The sequence below is a fragment of the Hippichthys cyanospilos genome, chromosome 7 (assembly GCF_059441005.1).
Source record: "Hippichthys cyanospilos isolate Australia breed blue-spotted pipefish chromosome 7, RoL_Hcya_1.0, whole genome shotgun sequence".
NCBI classification, from domain to species: domain Eukaryota; kingdom Metazoa; phylum Chordata; class Actinopteri; order Syngnathiformes; family Syngnathidae; genus Hippichthys; species Hippichthys cyanospilos.
In genome coordinates, this window is record NC_142375.1 from 13,782,469 (window position 1) to 13,798,408 (window position 15,940).

The window sequence follows — 15,940 nt, forward strand, 5'->3', positions numbered from 1 at the left end:
TGCGTGTGGCTGCTTATAATTTCTTCACACGTTTGTTTGCATCCGTGACTACTTGTCCATCTTTGTGACAACGTGTCCATCTTTGTGACATCAACACCAGGACACTTATCACAACTGCCTGACCTCTGACCTTGTCTCAATTTGCCCATCCTTCTTTCTCGTATATTGAGTGTGATCAGATTAATGGGCCGGCCTAATACCGGCAGCCAAGGCACACAACTCTTGTGTGTAAAGCTGAGCCATAGATTCCTGACAGACAATCTACACATCGGCCCAGGATTGAATCGTGTCCTTGAGAGGAGGAGAAATCAATAGCTTAATGGGAAAGTGGTTATGGTCAAACTCTTCCTCTCCTAGCCTCTTCCTCCCTTCTCCTTACAAGACACTTTTCTGCAAACTACTGTAACTCCCCATGTTTAAACTAATCTCCTCTGCAAAAAGAGGGCGGCACATTTTAAAATCAATCATTAATGTGCTGCCTGGAGAGGGTAGATTAAAAAACTGATATATGGCCTAACTTAGTGTGCCATTTCAGGAGGTGGGGTGTTATTACTATCCTAGTTATTACATAGGGGCATGTTAAATGGGATTTAGTCAGGATTTTACACTGAGTAATAACACGTTTTCATAGTAGCCCACACGCCATGCCGTTTTGGCTTCTTTGCAACAGGGGGAAAGCCATTTATTGTTACCCCAAAATGTTCAAAAATGTTCTCCCACCTTGTAAATGGAAAGCTCTATGTTTAACTCGTTCACTGTCTGCCATTTTGAAGGATTTTGACCTGTTCCGTACCCAGTCAAATTGGGCTCAATGGATATACAGTGGTACCTCGGTACTCGACCATAATCCGTTCTGAGGTGGTGGTCGAGCACCGATTTGTTCGAACACCGAAACCAATTTTCCCATATGAAATTATGGAAAGTATGTGTGCACAAGTAAATGTGCACAAGCTAAAGATAAAGATAAATAAAGCATTATAAACCATTTAGTATAATTTACTTACGTTTTGGAGAGTGGTTGATGGCATAAACTATGGATGTGAAGAGATCGGGAGGGGGGGTTACTCCTTAGAAGGGGAATCCCCTTCCATGTTTACGCTAGGTAACTGCGACGCGAGGTTGGACACTCGTACACCACTTTCATATTTTGCTAGAATTTCCTTCTTCAATTCAATAGTGGTCCTCACTGTTTTCTTCTTTGCCTTCCCCTTATCACTGTCTTTCTTTGGACCCATTATTAAGGGCTAGAGCAACACAAAAAAGTTTAAATCCGGGAAGAAATACTCAAACAAACTGCGTACGTCTTACTCCGCTGGCGGTCTGAATTGAACTGGCGCTTACACGCTGGCCGAGAAGGGCCGAGGAGCGCGTTCGGGTCGGCTCGGCGAGTCGAGAACCGAAAATCTGTTTGAGGTCCGATGCATTTTCTACTTGAATTTTTTGGTCGAGCACCGATTTGGTCGAGTATAGAGGCGGTCGAGTACCGAGGTACCACTGTACTGTATACTTTACATAACTAATCTGACAAATGAAAGAATAGACTCCCTCCTTTCTGCCTTTTCACAATTTTTTCCGCAGTTTTCCCTCGCTACATCGTGATTTGGTTATTGCTATTTCACTTTAACACAGATATTTATATATGACCATAACTTGTTTCTATTGCGGATTAATGTCAATAAGTATTCTTGCAATTCTTCCTCATTTTGAGTCGGACCAGTGAAAAAATAGCAAAAAAAATCAACCTCCCCAAAATGACTTGAATTTTCAATATGACCATATAACAGGTTTAACTTGCTATTTTTCTTGCTATGTTTCCTCCAAACACAATCAAACAAAAGCAAGAACAAAAAGTTTTTACTTCGCAGATTGCAGTAACTCTGGGTATTATTGGGATTGTATCATATTTTGAAAAATGTACAAATGTAGAAAAAAGGTAAGTTTGCAAAATGCATCCATTTCTCCCAGTGGAATTCCAGGCAGAATCACTGGGGTACTCCCCCAACCGTCCTTGTTTAAAAAAAAAAAAAGTACTGTCAGTGGTAGATCATGAGTCAAGGGATAAGTTAAAGTAAAAAAAACAAAAACAAAACAATAACACGTTCTATGCATCTTAACTATGATGTGGCACCCTGATTAATCATGTGTTGGTGGCTAAGGAGATGGCTAGAAACCAGTGGCTTTTGCTTTGCTAAATGCATTTCGCACAAACACAATATTAATCCGAGTCTCACGTTTAGACAAGTGTATGTGCATAGAACATTGAACACATTGTGAGGAAAGGTTTTGGCTTGTCTTTCCCTTAAAAGCCTTTTTAGCTTTTATATAATCATTGACTTCAATGGCAGTCAAAACAAATGGCTATCCTCAATAGACCTTTGCATTCTCTGGAGGTTTTTTTTTTTATTTATTTTTGTACATATTCCTCAGTTAAGTGTTTCTTCCAAATCAGATTTGTTTGTAAATATCTAGAAAACCTTTGGTCGAGACGGGAAGTAAATTCAACTTGGTTTCTTCTTACGTAATCAGTACCATGTTTATTTTGCCGGTGAGTATGAAAGACATGTTTCTTAATGGGACATGTTCCTGTTTGAACATCCATCTTTTTTGCACGTGACCAAAACGAGGACAAGCAATATTAAACGCGGATGGATGCATTAACATTTGTGACTCATAAAACGTGCCGAGTAGTTGGCCGGCTTTTAAAGAGTTATTCGGTTGGTACTGTATTTTGTTTCAGTTGGGTTCATTTTGCTTCCTGGTGGCAGTGGTCTTTATAAGGTGTTCAATTCATAAACCTGTTGGCAGGTAATAAAGCATTTTTCAGGGTTAGCAATATAATTTTAATACTCCATATGCACCAAGTGATACAGACCAAAATTTGCCATGCGCACAGGGCTGATTCTTACGTGTACATGATTGCTTTTGCAGTTCACTGTCCAAATTGTGTTCGTGTGGAATGGAGGATTAGGTTAAAAAAAAGAAATGGGCTGTGCTATTTAGAGCTTGTTAAACACCTCACAGGGGCACGCCATCTCTGCACTAGGGGTTCTTCATTGTTCTTGCATAACTTCCTACTTTAAACTGTGCCTAAGCCTGGAGGGTGAAAAAATCCATTCCTACATGGTCACATTTAATTCCCTTCATCATTTCTCAACCGGAATGAGTGAAATTGCTCCTTACCATCAGCAACCTTGCTCATTAAGAGCCTGCAGAACATTTAAATATTTCTATTTAAAATGCCTTCCCAGCAATTCCCAAAAGCTTATTTTATGCTGCTCCAGTAAGTGGATTAAACTGAATTAAAAATGAAGAAAGTGAGTGATTTTGTTGTGCCTTTTATGTTTGTTGAAACACAGCTTTACGTCAAAAGAGGTAAGCCTCAGATATCTGCACCTGTAATGCGAGCTGACTAATTGATTCAGTTTGTTCGTCTTTGGCGTGAAGTAAAGATGAATACAGTCCGCGCGTTCATGTGCGGGCTAACGCTTTGAGCTGCCAGACTTGTTTGTTGTTAACTCGTTTATAACCCTATTAAAACTGTTATTGTTTCTGACAGTTTTTACACACCCCTGTTCTGTTATCTCGGTACGAGGGAAAAAAAATCCATGTTAGTGAAAACACAATTATACAAAGTATCTTTTTCAAGAAAAAAAATGAAATGAAGAAATGACTTGGACCTGGAAAGTCATTAATGAATTGGTCTGAGAGAGGGAAAAGAAGGAACATTTGTCATTATTATTGAGAGGCAATAACAGATTGCAAACATCAATTTCAATGTGCACGGGGTTGTGTGGGCTTTAACTGATTTGCAAGGTAGTAGAAAAAGATATTTGGGTGTGCCTAGTCTGTCTTTAAATATGTGTTCTGGTTTCTGAACAGTAGTCACATTTAATTCTGGCTTTAAAAATCCATTTGTGTTTTTAAAGAGTCGGTCGATTTAAAACAATTGCTTCTGCAATGGGGAGTATTCAATAGTTGTAGTTCTTGTGTTTTTGATATTAAGGTTACTGTGCATTAGCCGCAACTAACGGACCCCAAAATGAACATACAGATAATAGTGTCCACAGTACTCAAAAAGCACCTTTGTACATTAGTCGTCAAAGTCTGTTAGGTCCAGAATGGACCACAATTAGCCAAAGCTCTCATAAGTTGAACTATTGTGCATTCAAAAGATAACGATCGCAGTATCCATATTGCGCTGTGGTTATTGTGGATTTACAGAGCATATTAGAGCAAGTTCAATATGTGACTGTGGCTGTGTGTAAGCAGGAGAATGGGGTTTTTGAGTTTTTCCTTCCCCTTCTGGGAGCTTTGACAGGGGATGCTGTTGTGTACTTTACACTGAAAAGATGTCTCTGTACCACTTCTTTTTTCGTAAGAGGTCTCCACATGTCCTCTTTTCATCTGTGAAGCCCTTTGAGACTTCGGTGATTTAGGGGTATACAAATAAAATTTGATTGATTGATTGATTGATTGATTGATTGATTGAATGTTTCCTTTGCATAGACATATGCGGCGGCCATTTTAGTTGAGGCAAATGTCCCATCACTGGTCAGGTAAAAAGCTTGGGCATTAGCTAGCATCTGTTAAAGGAGCATGACAAAGAAACTAGAGCAAGTTGAGATTTGCAGAACTATGCATAGCTCTCAAACGAGCAATTTTTGTACAGAATACATTTTGTCTTTGTATTTTATTTTATTTTTTGAGGGTGGGGGGGTTGAGTCTTATGTAGTGAATGCAATTGTGATGTAGACTTAGCGAAAAATGAAAGTACACAAAATCATGGCAATGAACTATGAAGAGTTAGTTTCTAAACTTTTTTAAATTAGATTTTCTGTTTTATATTATCTTGTATTGGATTGTGTTGTGTTGTATTGTATTTCATTCCCTTACACAAAAAAGTACAGAAAAATAGTGAAAAAGTGATTTTTAGGCCTTGAGGAACAGTATTTCAGCTTCACATCAGCTTGTTCCTCCTTCCTAAATGTAAAATTTCAGTAAAGGATTTTTTCATCCTTATGTCACTTTTTCTCAAAGGGGTATGTATAATTGATATGTAATGACCTTGAAAGTAAGAGACCGTTGATGTTACATTTCATAACAACATAGGTGGATGGAATAATATGGACAATGTTTTTTTTTTTCCTTTTACGCCACCAGCCTTCGTTTTCGCTTTTCTTATTAGCCTATTTCGAATTTCAACACAATTACATTAAATGCATAACATGCAACGACTCCCATCACGTCTGACCAACCTTTTGTTCCGCTGAAAATTTGTTGATGGATTTTCCTTCCCAGACCTTGTGATTTGACAGGCTAAGTAGGCTTCTTTTCTTCTTTGCACTAGAAATGTTGCATAAGCCTTGCAAGTGTGTCATACAAACAGGAAACGTGTGTCTTTTTATGTACACTGCTATCCACAAGAACACTACAATTCAGGTGCAAATCAACCCAGATATGTTCTAATGGCATTGTTTTCTGCCATGTACTGAATCCATCACAAAAATTGAATGTGGTGTGATAATTTCACAATGCTATGAAGGAAAAATTTAAGAATTTCCAATACACTGTAACTTTAACCAGTTTGCGTGTGTGCGTGGGTGTGGATGTGTGTGTTTGCATGAACTTACTAATAATGTCAAGACTGGTGAATAAACAATGACTAAAACATAGAGAAACCCTTTCAACACTCACCTTGTTTGAACGAGTATTTAATTTGTTTGGAACGCACCGAGATTTACACTTGGGTCAAAATGTGTATGGAAGGCAAAGTCTTGAGTCAGGGTTTTCTGACATATCTTTGCTCTGGTCTCTGACTGCCAGGATGGCATTTAAAATTTCTCATGAGAGGTTGTATTATGCCAGTTTTGTTTGGTGTGACTATTTTGTCACCGCAGTAGCACATAGTCTCCATGTTTGAGTGTATAAATATTCACCCTAATAAAAACACGAGTACCTAAATTTTCAAGATTCACTTAACTTAATTCACATAAGATGCATTTTTTTTCTTTCACTTTCTTCCTAAAGTCATGCCTCGTTTTGCTGAACAAGTGGAGGTAGCCATCGAGGCGCTGAGTACAAACCCACCACAGGCCTTTGAGGAGAACGAATTCATCGATGCATCCCGTTTAGTCTACGATGGTGTCCGGGACATCAGGAAAGCTGTCCTCATGATAAGGGTATGTCTCTAGAAATAGAATGAAATCTTCCCTTCAGAACCATCATGCCCTTTAGTCATACTTTATGAACCACTATGTCGCTGGATCAGATGGGCAGATAGGGTTTGTTTTTTTGTTTTGTTTTTCGGTCTGCCTGCACAGTTTCACAGTCCGGTTATACTCCTGGACATTTAATAATAATGCAAAGATATCATCATTACCAATTGATACACCTTGTTTGTATGGCTGATTAAACTTATATGTCAAATAAAACTAGTAATGGACCAAAATTAAAATATTTGGCTAAAAACATTTTTAAAAATGTAATTGTTATAATAATTATACAAAGCCTGATATGTTCTTTATTTTGACTCATTGACATACCAGCAACAAGAAAGGAAGGGACAAGCCTATTTATTTGATTACATATTTTAAACATGACAAAATTTTAGACCAGGGGTGTCAAAGTCATATGGAACAGGTTGGCCAAATGAAAAACAAATACCTACAGACCTCATCAAATTCACTCCAATCACATAGTAAGATATGTGGTAGGTTTTCAATAGGTTCATTTAGGTTCACTAGTTTATATGCGGTCTTTTTCACTTTTTTAACCCTTTACTATGCACAGAGGCCGTTTTCGTCCAATAGTCCAAACAGACAAAACGTCCATCATGGAAAAAGATTTGATGACGAATCCAAATCTGACAAGAAAAATATGATAAATATCACATTGCTAAAACAACAACTCTAATGGTCGACTTTGCTAAATACTGTACTTGTTTCAAATCTACTATGTGCTAAAATACAATCATATTTGTCTCTCAAGCTAATGAATGATTTCACAAAGATTAACATAACGGTAAGATTATCTTCCTAAAACGATGCCAGTCCCTCTGAAGCAATCCATTTTGTAAAAGACATGCTACTCACAAGAATATTCCCTTATGAACTTATTTATAAGCAAAGGCATATATTTATGACTACAGTTGTATTTATAAGCATCATATTGTCTCCGGGATTGGGATGAATAACATTTCAGCCCTGACAAATATCACATTAATAGATTTCATTTCAGAGATGTCACATCCCTGGAATAAATCTTGCAGGTCATTTAACTGTGTATCACAATAAGAAGGCTGAATAACAACATGATCGTAGCAGTTCTACTAGCTCGCACTCTGAAATGAAACTATCTGCATTCTGTACCCGAGCTGGCCCTTCTCTAGTCACCATGTAATTCATTTATTCAACTTTATGCAGGCTGGAAGCTTTCCCGGTGCAGCTCATGAAAAAAAATCTAATTATGGAAAAATAATTTGATGCTGGTAAATAATGTAAAACAGGCAGCTTTGAACTTCCGTGGACCAGCTGGATTCATAATCCCGTCCGTGTTCAAATTCTTCCTACAAGGAAACAACTCTCTGTTTTTTTGACATATCGGCAAAAATCCCGTTGACATGTGTAAGGTTTATGAGTGCATATTGTTATAGGCCTTATTTTTTTTCTCCCACTTATGCTGAGAAGCAGCTTTTTTTTTTTTTTTTTTTTTACTAAACAGATCTTATGAGCTATTTTATGCGATTAAGAAACCAATTTGCCACAGTATTAAAAATTCTGAGGTAGCTATTGAGAAATGGATAAACATAAAATGAAAGTTCTTAAAAGCAAATCTCTGCCTTTCCCTTTCAGGTGGGTACACATTGCACATAATTAAATAGGAGGAAACCTCCACTTTATTCAATGTAAAGCTGTATGGAATAGTGTTTACACTATTTTCAATGGCAATTACTATTTGTCTTGTCCGTCCAAACAATAAGATAAATCACTCCATTATATATCCATTAGGGCATGATTTCAAGATGCAGCGACAAAAAAGAAAAAGGGCTGATGAATTATAGTGCTTAACAAGTATAATAGCCTACAACCCAAACCATGTACAATGCAAAATTATGATCATAGTTTTCAAGGTTGTCCATGAATTTGTAATGTAAATGTTGACTCTACATTGGAATTATTTAATAGTGACTCAAGTTTAATACCTGCTCTAACCTTGATTGCCTCTAGGGGCACCATGTCTGTTTCTGCATAATATGGAATAAATCTTTAGTCAGTGAGAAGACTTTTGCCAAGTTTTCAATACAAACAAAAAACAAATAAAAACAAAAAAGGAGCATAATGAGAAGTTAATGGGAGGAACTAAAAATAAACGATTGCAACAAGGTGATGAAAACTTTCTCACCAGATAAAAAGTGGGACTCATAAGGTTCAAATTTCCACTTCAGGCCAGTTTCCCAAGTACCAACTTGGACACAATCTGGTCAGTTCTGCTAAAGTTAAACAGTTGGTCCAATTATGACCTCAAAATTAGTGGACTGGGGAGAAGTTCATCCTTGTCTTGCAATCGGTGGTCAGGAGGTCAGGTGAGGAACAGGATGGCATGAAGACGTTTCAAAAAAAGTTTGTGGTATGCAGCTTTTGTGGTCTTGTGCAAAATTCATAAGCATGCTTGTTTCCTACATTAGCGTGTGAGTGTGTGTGTTTGATCTTTTAAAACATCACAATACATTTGATTCACAATTTTAAAGATTTGATTCATCTGTATTTATATGTTCATGAATGTGACAAATTTAACAGTAGGATTACCCTCATGTACTTTGCAAGATAGGGATCAGCAGGTGATGATGTGTGATTATACAACACAGCGCAATGTCACATTACATTGCATTGCACATCGTGGCCCATTTAAATTAATGAGGGGGCTGTGATTTTTCATGCAGTTCTAATGTCCTTCTAGACATCATATTAGTCATCTATTAAGGAGTTTTAGCTGCTGCAGGATTACTTTTGAAACAAATCCTTATATTTTAAAGCGCTAATAACCCTAGCTATTGGCATCAACTTGATGATTTGGTTTTGCATTTGTTTGCTTAAACTAAGTAGTGGACCTAGATGATCTTCACTTGTTCGCATTAGAGTAGAGGAGAGAGTAGAGGACATCATGTGAATAAATACAAAATGCATTGCTCACTATACATGCATTTTTTAAATAACACATAAATGATTGTAAAAATGGCTTAACCACTAACTGTTTCAAGTTTTCACTGTGTACACAATTACATTGGATGTTTTTTTTTTTGTGTCCGTTTTGATCGTCACAGACACCAGAGGAACTTGAAGATGACTCAGATTTTGAACAAGAGGACTATGATACTCGCAGTAGGACTAGTGTCCAGACTGAAGATGATCAGCTTATCGCTGGACAGAGTGCTCGGGTGAGTAAACATATCTTTCTCAATTATTGTGTCACTCACTGGTCTAAATATACGCTGACCATAAGCAAGAAAGCAATTAAATATTGTTACTGCAGTAACCTCAATTTTGCAATAATTTGCATTTTTAAACGCTATGAAGAAATATGTAAAAATGTCCAAACATTTGTTTCAAATTTCAAATAATAGCATTACAATAATGTCTGAGCTACAGACAAGTTTTATAAATGAGCGAACATTGAACCTCTTGGTGTTAATTTAAGTATTAGATTACAATACCATTGTTCATTTTTAATCATTAGATAGCTAAATGGAATTTCTTGAATATTTGACTGTCATACTGTACATGCCGATGTTGTATTAGCTGGCATGAACTATAATTATTGTGACAGTTCTCTAAATGAACTCTACGGAATCCTGTGTTGGGTTCTTGGATTTGTTCCGTGTCAAACAGTGTTTATATACGTATATATATATATACTGTATAAAATGATGGTGGGATGGATGGATAGATATGTGGTTTAAAATCCAATATAAGTTTTGTCTTTTAAATAGTTCAGCTCTTCCAAATCATCCAAAAAACATCATCAAGTTAGAAATCCAGCCATGAACCAAAAGTACAGATCCTGGCATTTGGATCACAAATGTAGCTCCGGGGAGTCTGTGGGGGTCCAGGGTGTGAAGTGTTTTGAGCCATTTGAATGTACTGTACACTCCCACTAAGGCTCCTGCAGCGTAACATTGTCGAGCCATCTGAGCTTAAATGCACCAGCTCTGCCACGCAAAGTTGTTTCACAGCACAAAACTAGTTTTCCTGGCAAGCAGCTTCGCTATGAGTGGGCAGCTCATTTTGGGAACATTCTAAAGTCACAGCATGTCTCTTTGTCATTGGGTGTTGGTGTGAAGGCCGTGATGTAAGTTGGACGTAAGGGTGACGTGGCTCAATGCAACAGCTGTAGACATTCATGGCGCACTGTGCCCATGCATTCATTGCAAGCATGATCAAAAATCATTTGAGCCATTTAAGTGCAATTGTACATTATGCAAAGCGTACAATACTTGTGGCTTTGTGCCCCGCACAGCCTTAACTGATATTGTACGTTTCCCACCATTAGACACTCTCATGCCCTCAGAGACTAAACATTTACACATGCAGAAGACTAGCACATCCATAAAAGATGTGTTTGCTGCAAACCACTGGTGATGTGCCCAGTTGGCCCCAGCCTGTCATGTCAGGACAACACTCCCTGCTCTCTCATGGTAATGCTAAGTGCATACTGGTGAAATCTGTTTGTATTGAAACAGACAAGAAGACACATAATCCCTTTCCACCATAGGAACCGATTTGCGCCTACTGAGGTTTCCGGTCATGAGCCCTCTATGTCCTGCTAGACATGCGAGACATATCTTACAGGTTGTGCTTCACTTACTAAAGTAGAAAGATACAGTATGCAATCACTTTTGGGACACTCCCAATATCTGATGCGGTGGTGACTGTGTGTGTGCGTGTGTTTTTTTTTCCTCCTTCCGCTGCTGTTCTACGTATGCATGATGTGGTTTTCAAGCAAGGCATCCTCTATGAGATGTAAATACTCATTTATGCTAGTTCGGTTTGGTCTTCTCAACAGATGTAGATGTACAGTAAACACAGGTCCTATAACATGGCAAGGATCAATGGGGAATCACTCCGCCCATCCCGTAGGCACGCTCGCGTCGTTTTTTAACACACTGATTGGATGACAGCGTTGATAGGTCATCCATAAAATTGAACTTGCCACTGCCTGGGCAATTATTCATTAAAAGAAAATGAGTTAAAGTCATTTCAGGTTTGGTGTAGAAAACCAGCAAACATTCTAATCCCTGCAGATGTTAACCCATAGTGTGTATTGCCACAACACTCCCCCGGTTGGATTTGCAACTATGTTAAGCTCTGGAGGCCCGCTCCTTGTTGTTATCAGTAAAGTCGGGGAAGGGATTTGAGGATAAGTGAATTCTAGTCAGTGCAGAAGGAGGGAGCAAGGGAGGATTCCACCGAGTTCTTTGCCGCTCCCCCATGACGTCGCACTCGGTTCACGTTTACCTCGGTGCTCTCATTTTTTCTGGCTTTTGTCCTCCTCTCTCTTTCATCACACCCAATAGATTGAAGTACTACACAACGTACCCATTTTCTTCCAAAGTAGAGCTCTAAATTTGGAAAATGACATTTTACTCAAAATGTCACTTCTTTCTCCCCTTTAGAAGAAACACTCAGATGTTATTTGTGGTTCTTCACTTGCTATAGTTGACTATTAAAGCCAAAAACCTCATCGGTGATTCTGAACCGACCACTGACATCATGGCACCAGCATACCTCTGTTCAGTGTAAAATCATCTGTCAAGTGAATAATTGATGCCCGAAGTTTGTTGCAGCAAAGACATGAACATTAAAAGCATGAGCCACATGCACTTCGATCCTGAGGTCGCAGTCCGTGACGGGAACGGCAATTCTTTTGACTCGGTTCAAAATTATTTGTTCAAAGAGTTGGTCACCAAATTCACCCAATGCTTTGGCATTCAGTTCATGATTTAGCCCTGAGGTTCAGAATCTAATACATCCACTTATAGTACCATGGGACAATGCATTTTCTCACTGTTATACACAGTGCCTTGACTAAAATTACTACATGGTGAGCATGTCCTTTTTTAATGACGCGGAGTCCACCAAATATTACACAAGGAATAGGAACTTTGCTACTAGTTCCCTCGATCAGCTCGCATTCATCATATGCCATCCTGAGATGGATCCTGCTCAACTTTGTGTCACAAAGACACGTCACCAGAAATAGTTCTGCTTGCTTGCATAACACACTCACCTGACGTCATTGTTATAGCAAGGAAAAGACGTAAAAAGGTGAGCAGTAAGCCAAATGGAAAGATGTCATGTCTGATGTTCATGCAGATCATTCAGTGCAAATATTTCTGGTCTTAAGTGAAAGTTGGTACTTGCATTTGAAATTCACAAAATGGATCACAAAGTGAAAATTGCAAAGTGAAAGCTAATAAACTGTGGTGGACACATGATCTCTAAATGCATACATGGTGGCCATTGTTCACCATTAAAGAACATTGTCTTTGTTAAACAGCTTTTCAATTAAATGTCTATGTGCAAAAAAAAGCATTCAAATGTCAAAATCCATCATTTCAAAATATTTTGGTACTTGAAGGCTCAGTGTTTGGTGTCCATATTCCAAACGCATCAATATGAACATGACATCTCTTGTGTACAAAGGGCTAAGTGAACTGTATTTATTGATAACATACTACAGCAAGATTTGATTTAAAGTATCGTATTTTCCGCACTATAAGGCGCACCCTCAATTAATGGCATATTTTATAACGTTTCCATATATAAGGCGCACCCTCAATTAATGACGTATTTTAAAACTTTTTCAATCACAACATAGTAATACTCAGTAATATAAGTAATAACAATAATAACTCAAATAATAAATCTAAACTCTCAATAGCATAATAACTCAATGTCAATATGACCAAACTTGTTCAAATGTAAACACACAAGAGAAACAGGTAAAGCTTACTTTATCAGTTCATTCCCCATCTACGGATCCTAATCTCAATATTAATCCATATATAAGGCACACCTGATTATAAGGCGAACCATCGGCTTTTCAAAAAAAATAAGGCTTTTAGGTGCGCCTTATGGTGCAGAAAATTTGGTTAATGCCATTTTGACTATTTTTACACAAGTTCAGCCTTGGGCTCATGTGTCACACTCAGGTCCATATTTTCTGAGAATCACCTACAAATGTGGAACATGGAACGTGAGCAGTTACTTCCCAAAATTTTTAGACTTGAACATGAATCTATATCGTTTGACTCATATCGTTTGAATGAAGGACGTCTGGTTGTGTGATGGGTATCTGAAACGTGAACACATGATTTAATTGGGGGATGTGTCAAATCTAATGAAAGGATAGGACGGAATATGCATCTTTTGAGTTATAAATTCTACAAACAACATGCTAGGCAATGTAAATGCATGTCAAGATGATGTAGATTTGCACAGTTTTCTCACCCAGCATGCCGTTTAAAACCATCACACTCACACTGATATTGTGTGTTTTGGCATCAGTAATAGCGGAACTCCAAACAGGCCTTGAGGGCCCAATTTTGTTTGTTTGTATTATGCTGTCTTTTCCCGGCTAAGCACTGTGCACACATACTGATCACAAGGCCAGCGCTCAAGGACGCCGCATGTGTTTTACCCATCTTTCTGTCTGTTCTGTCATCTAGCATTAATTTATCTTTAATTTTACCCCCCAAAATATTGAACGAGGCAATTGCATTTTCATTGTTTAGTTTTTCTTCCCGACTGAAACAAGGGATGCACTTTCTCTTTGAGCTCACCCAGCACCCCCACATGAGCAAATTAAATTGAATTTAATGGCAGGGTGACGATTTCAGTAAGAGAATACAAAATCTTGTGAGACAGTTAATAAAAGATAAGGTTTCAAAAAACAAAGGTAGCTTTTTTTTCTGAACTGTACTCATTTATTTCTGCTTCCTGAGTCAATATAATCGACCTAATGGAAACGAGGGTACTCCCACCTCCCTGACATAACGTTGAAAAAAATATGCATTATTCATCCCCTGGTTTAATACGTGAGATAATTATACATTTACCTCCCAAATAATACAGGATTCTTACTGCATCTATGACCTTGCCACAAGATTTATGCCATTTTGGACCTGCCCCTAAAGGCGGCTAGGAGAAAAAAAATATTCACATAGCAGGGAAAAAGCATAAGAGAAGATGGATTAGCTCTTTATGGGTATAAGATGTCAGGGGTTTTGGAAAGGTCCAATCATTAAATGTAAAGTTTAGAACTTTATTTTTTTGTGAAAAGCAGACTTTGGTTGGGTGTATTAACATAAAAAAAATGGATTAAAAGCTGCTACAGCTCATTCGTCCTCTGTTATTCTCTATTCACTAATCCCTCTTCTTATTCACCCGTTTCCTCAATTCTGCTCCCCATCCTTATCGCCCCTCTTCACCTAAATTCTTCTCCTCTGGCATTTTTCTTATTCTAAGCCACTCTATAAGACTCATTCATTATTACAGAAGAACCTGTTTTCTGCTTGTAAAGTACCGTGTTGTGCTTTTTTTTTCCCGCAGGCCATCATGGCACAGCTTCCCCAGGAGGAGAAGGCCAAGATTGCCGAGCAAGTGGAGAGCTTCAGACAGGAGAAATGCAAGCTCGACGCAGAGGTGGCCAAATGGGATGACAACGGCAACGACATTATTGTGCTCGCCAAGCAGATGTGTATGATCATGATGGAAATGACAGACTTCACCAGGTAACAAGTGACAAGTGAAGCGATGCAATTTAACAGCCCTTCACAGCTCCACAGTTTTGCTTATTGTTACCTTCACTTGGATTTTTCATTCCAACACGCCGACTGATGTATGTGTCAAGTATCACAGTCGAAGGCTCTAACAAGTCCACTTGCTCTTCACTCGCCTTTTGAAGTCAAGGAAACGTGACTGCGCCCCCCTGCATCATGTGGGGAAAACAGCTGCAATGAAACCATCATACGTACAGACTCAATTAAAGACGGGTTACACAATTGAACATTTAATCCTGCGAGTATTTTGGATTTAGTTACACAATTGAACATTCAGTCCTGCAAATATTTTGGATTTAGTTACACAATTCAACATTTAATCATGCACATATTGTTTTTATTCAGTGGCATTTTTTAACTGCGATCTTAATATATTAAATATTATTTACCATTGCTAATTGGACTTAACGAATAATCCAAATTGAAATGATTCAGGTTGCTCCAGGTTCATTTGAGTGAATTAAAATAATAATATATTAAAAAAATTGAATTGATTACACCTAAACATGCATGTTTTGGGGATGTGAAAGGAAACTAATGAAGTAAACCCATGCAAACGGCACACAATACAAAGTAATAGCATATGAGACAGATGTACTACATGAGTTCACCACTATTCATGACAGGCTTGGGAGGATATGACAGTCTACCTTAACATTTAAAAGATTATAGCCAGTCCACCTGCTGCTAGCACTAACAGCTAACATTAGCATTGTCTCAACTCGCCACGCCTTAAGCCTCCACTATATTCCTGAGGCTCGCTCGTTGTCATTTTTTTTAATACTGTACTTTTATAAGTATTTCAAACATAATAGCTAAAAAAAAACACATCCTTTGATTTCCACAGAATTTAGGTCTGACACCATGTTGCTTTATATCATGCATGATAGTTTGGACTCTGTTTTTGTTTGTACACATTTAAATCATTTGACTTTATGAGTTCCTATGTAATCGCAATGTATTTTGTGGGCAGATTTGATGCTTGGCGCTCAGTCTATAAAAAAAAAAAAAAAAAATCTCTGTTTTGAAATATAACACAGACTCATAGTGCATGGGTATTTACTTAAGCCGTGTTGCTTATGTTTGCTGAAAGCTTGCAGTTTG

General features: G+C 38.0%; 1 protein-coding gene across 1 annotated transcript in view; it reads left to right on the forward strand.

Annotated features, from left to right (window-relative positions):
• Positions 1–15,940, forward strand: part of ctnna2 (catenin (cadherin-associated protein), alpha 2) — a 219,622-nt gene that overhangs the window by 189,813 nt on the left and 13,869 nt on the right. The window contains exons 13-15 of the mRNA XM_088420189.1: positions 6,028–6,179; positions 9,320–9,433; positions 14,607–14,788. Coding sequence (XP_088276315.1) covers positions 6,028–6,179; positions 9,320–9,433; positions 14,607–14,788 — 448 coding nt within the window. The remainder of the gene's footprint in view (positions 1–6,027; positions 6,180–9,319; positions 9,434–14,606; positions 14,789–15,940) is intronic.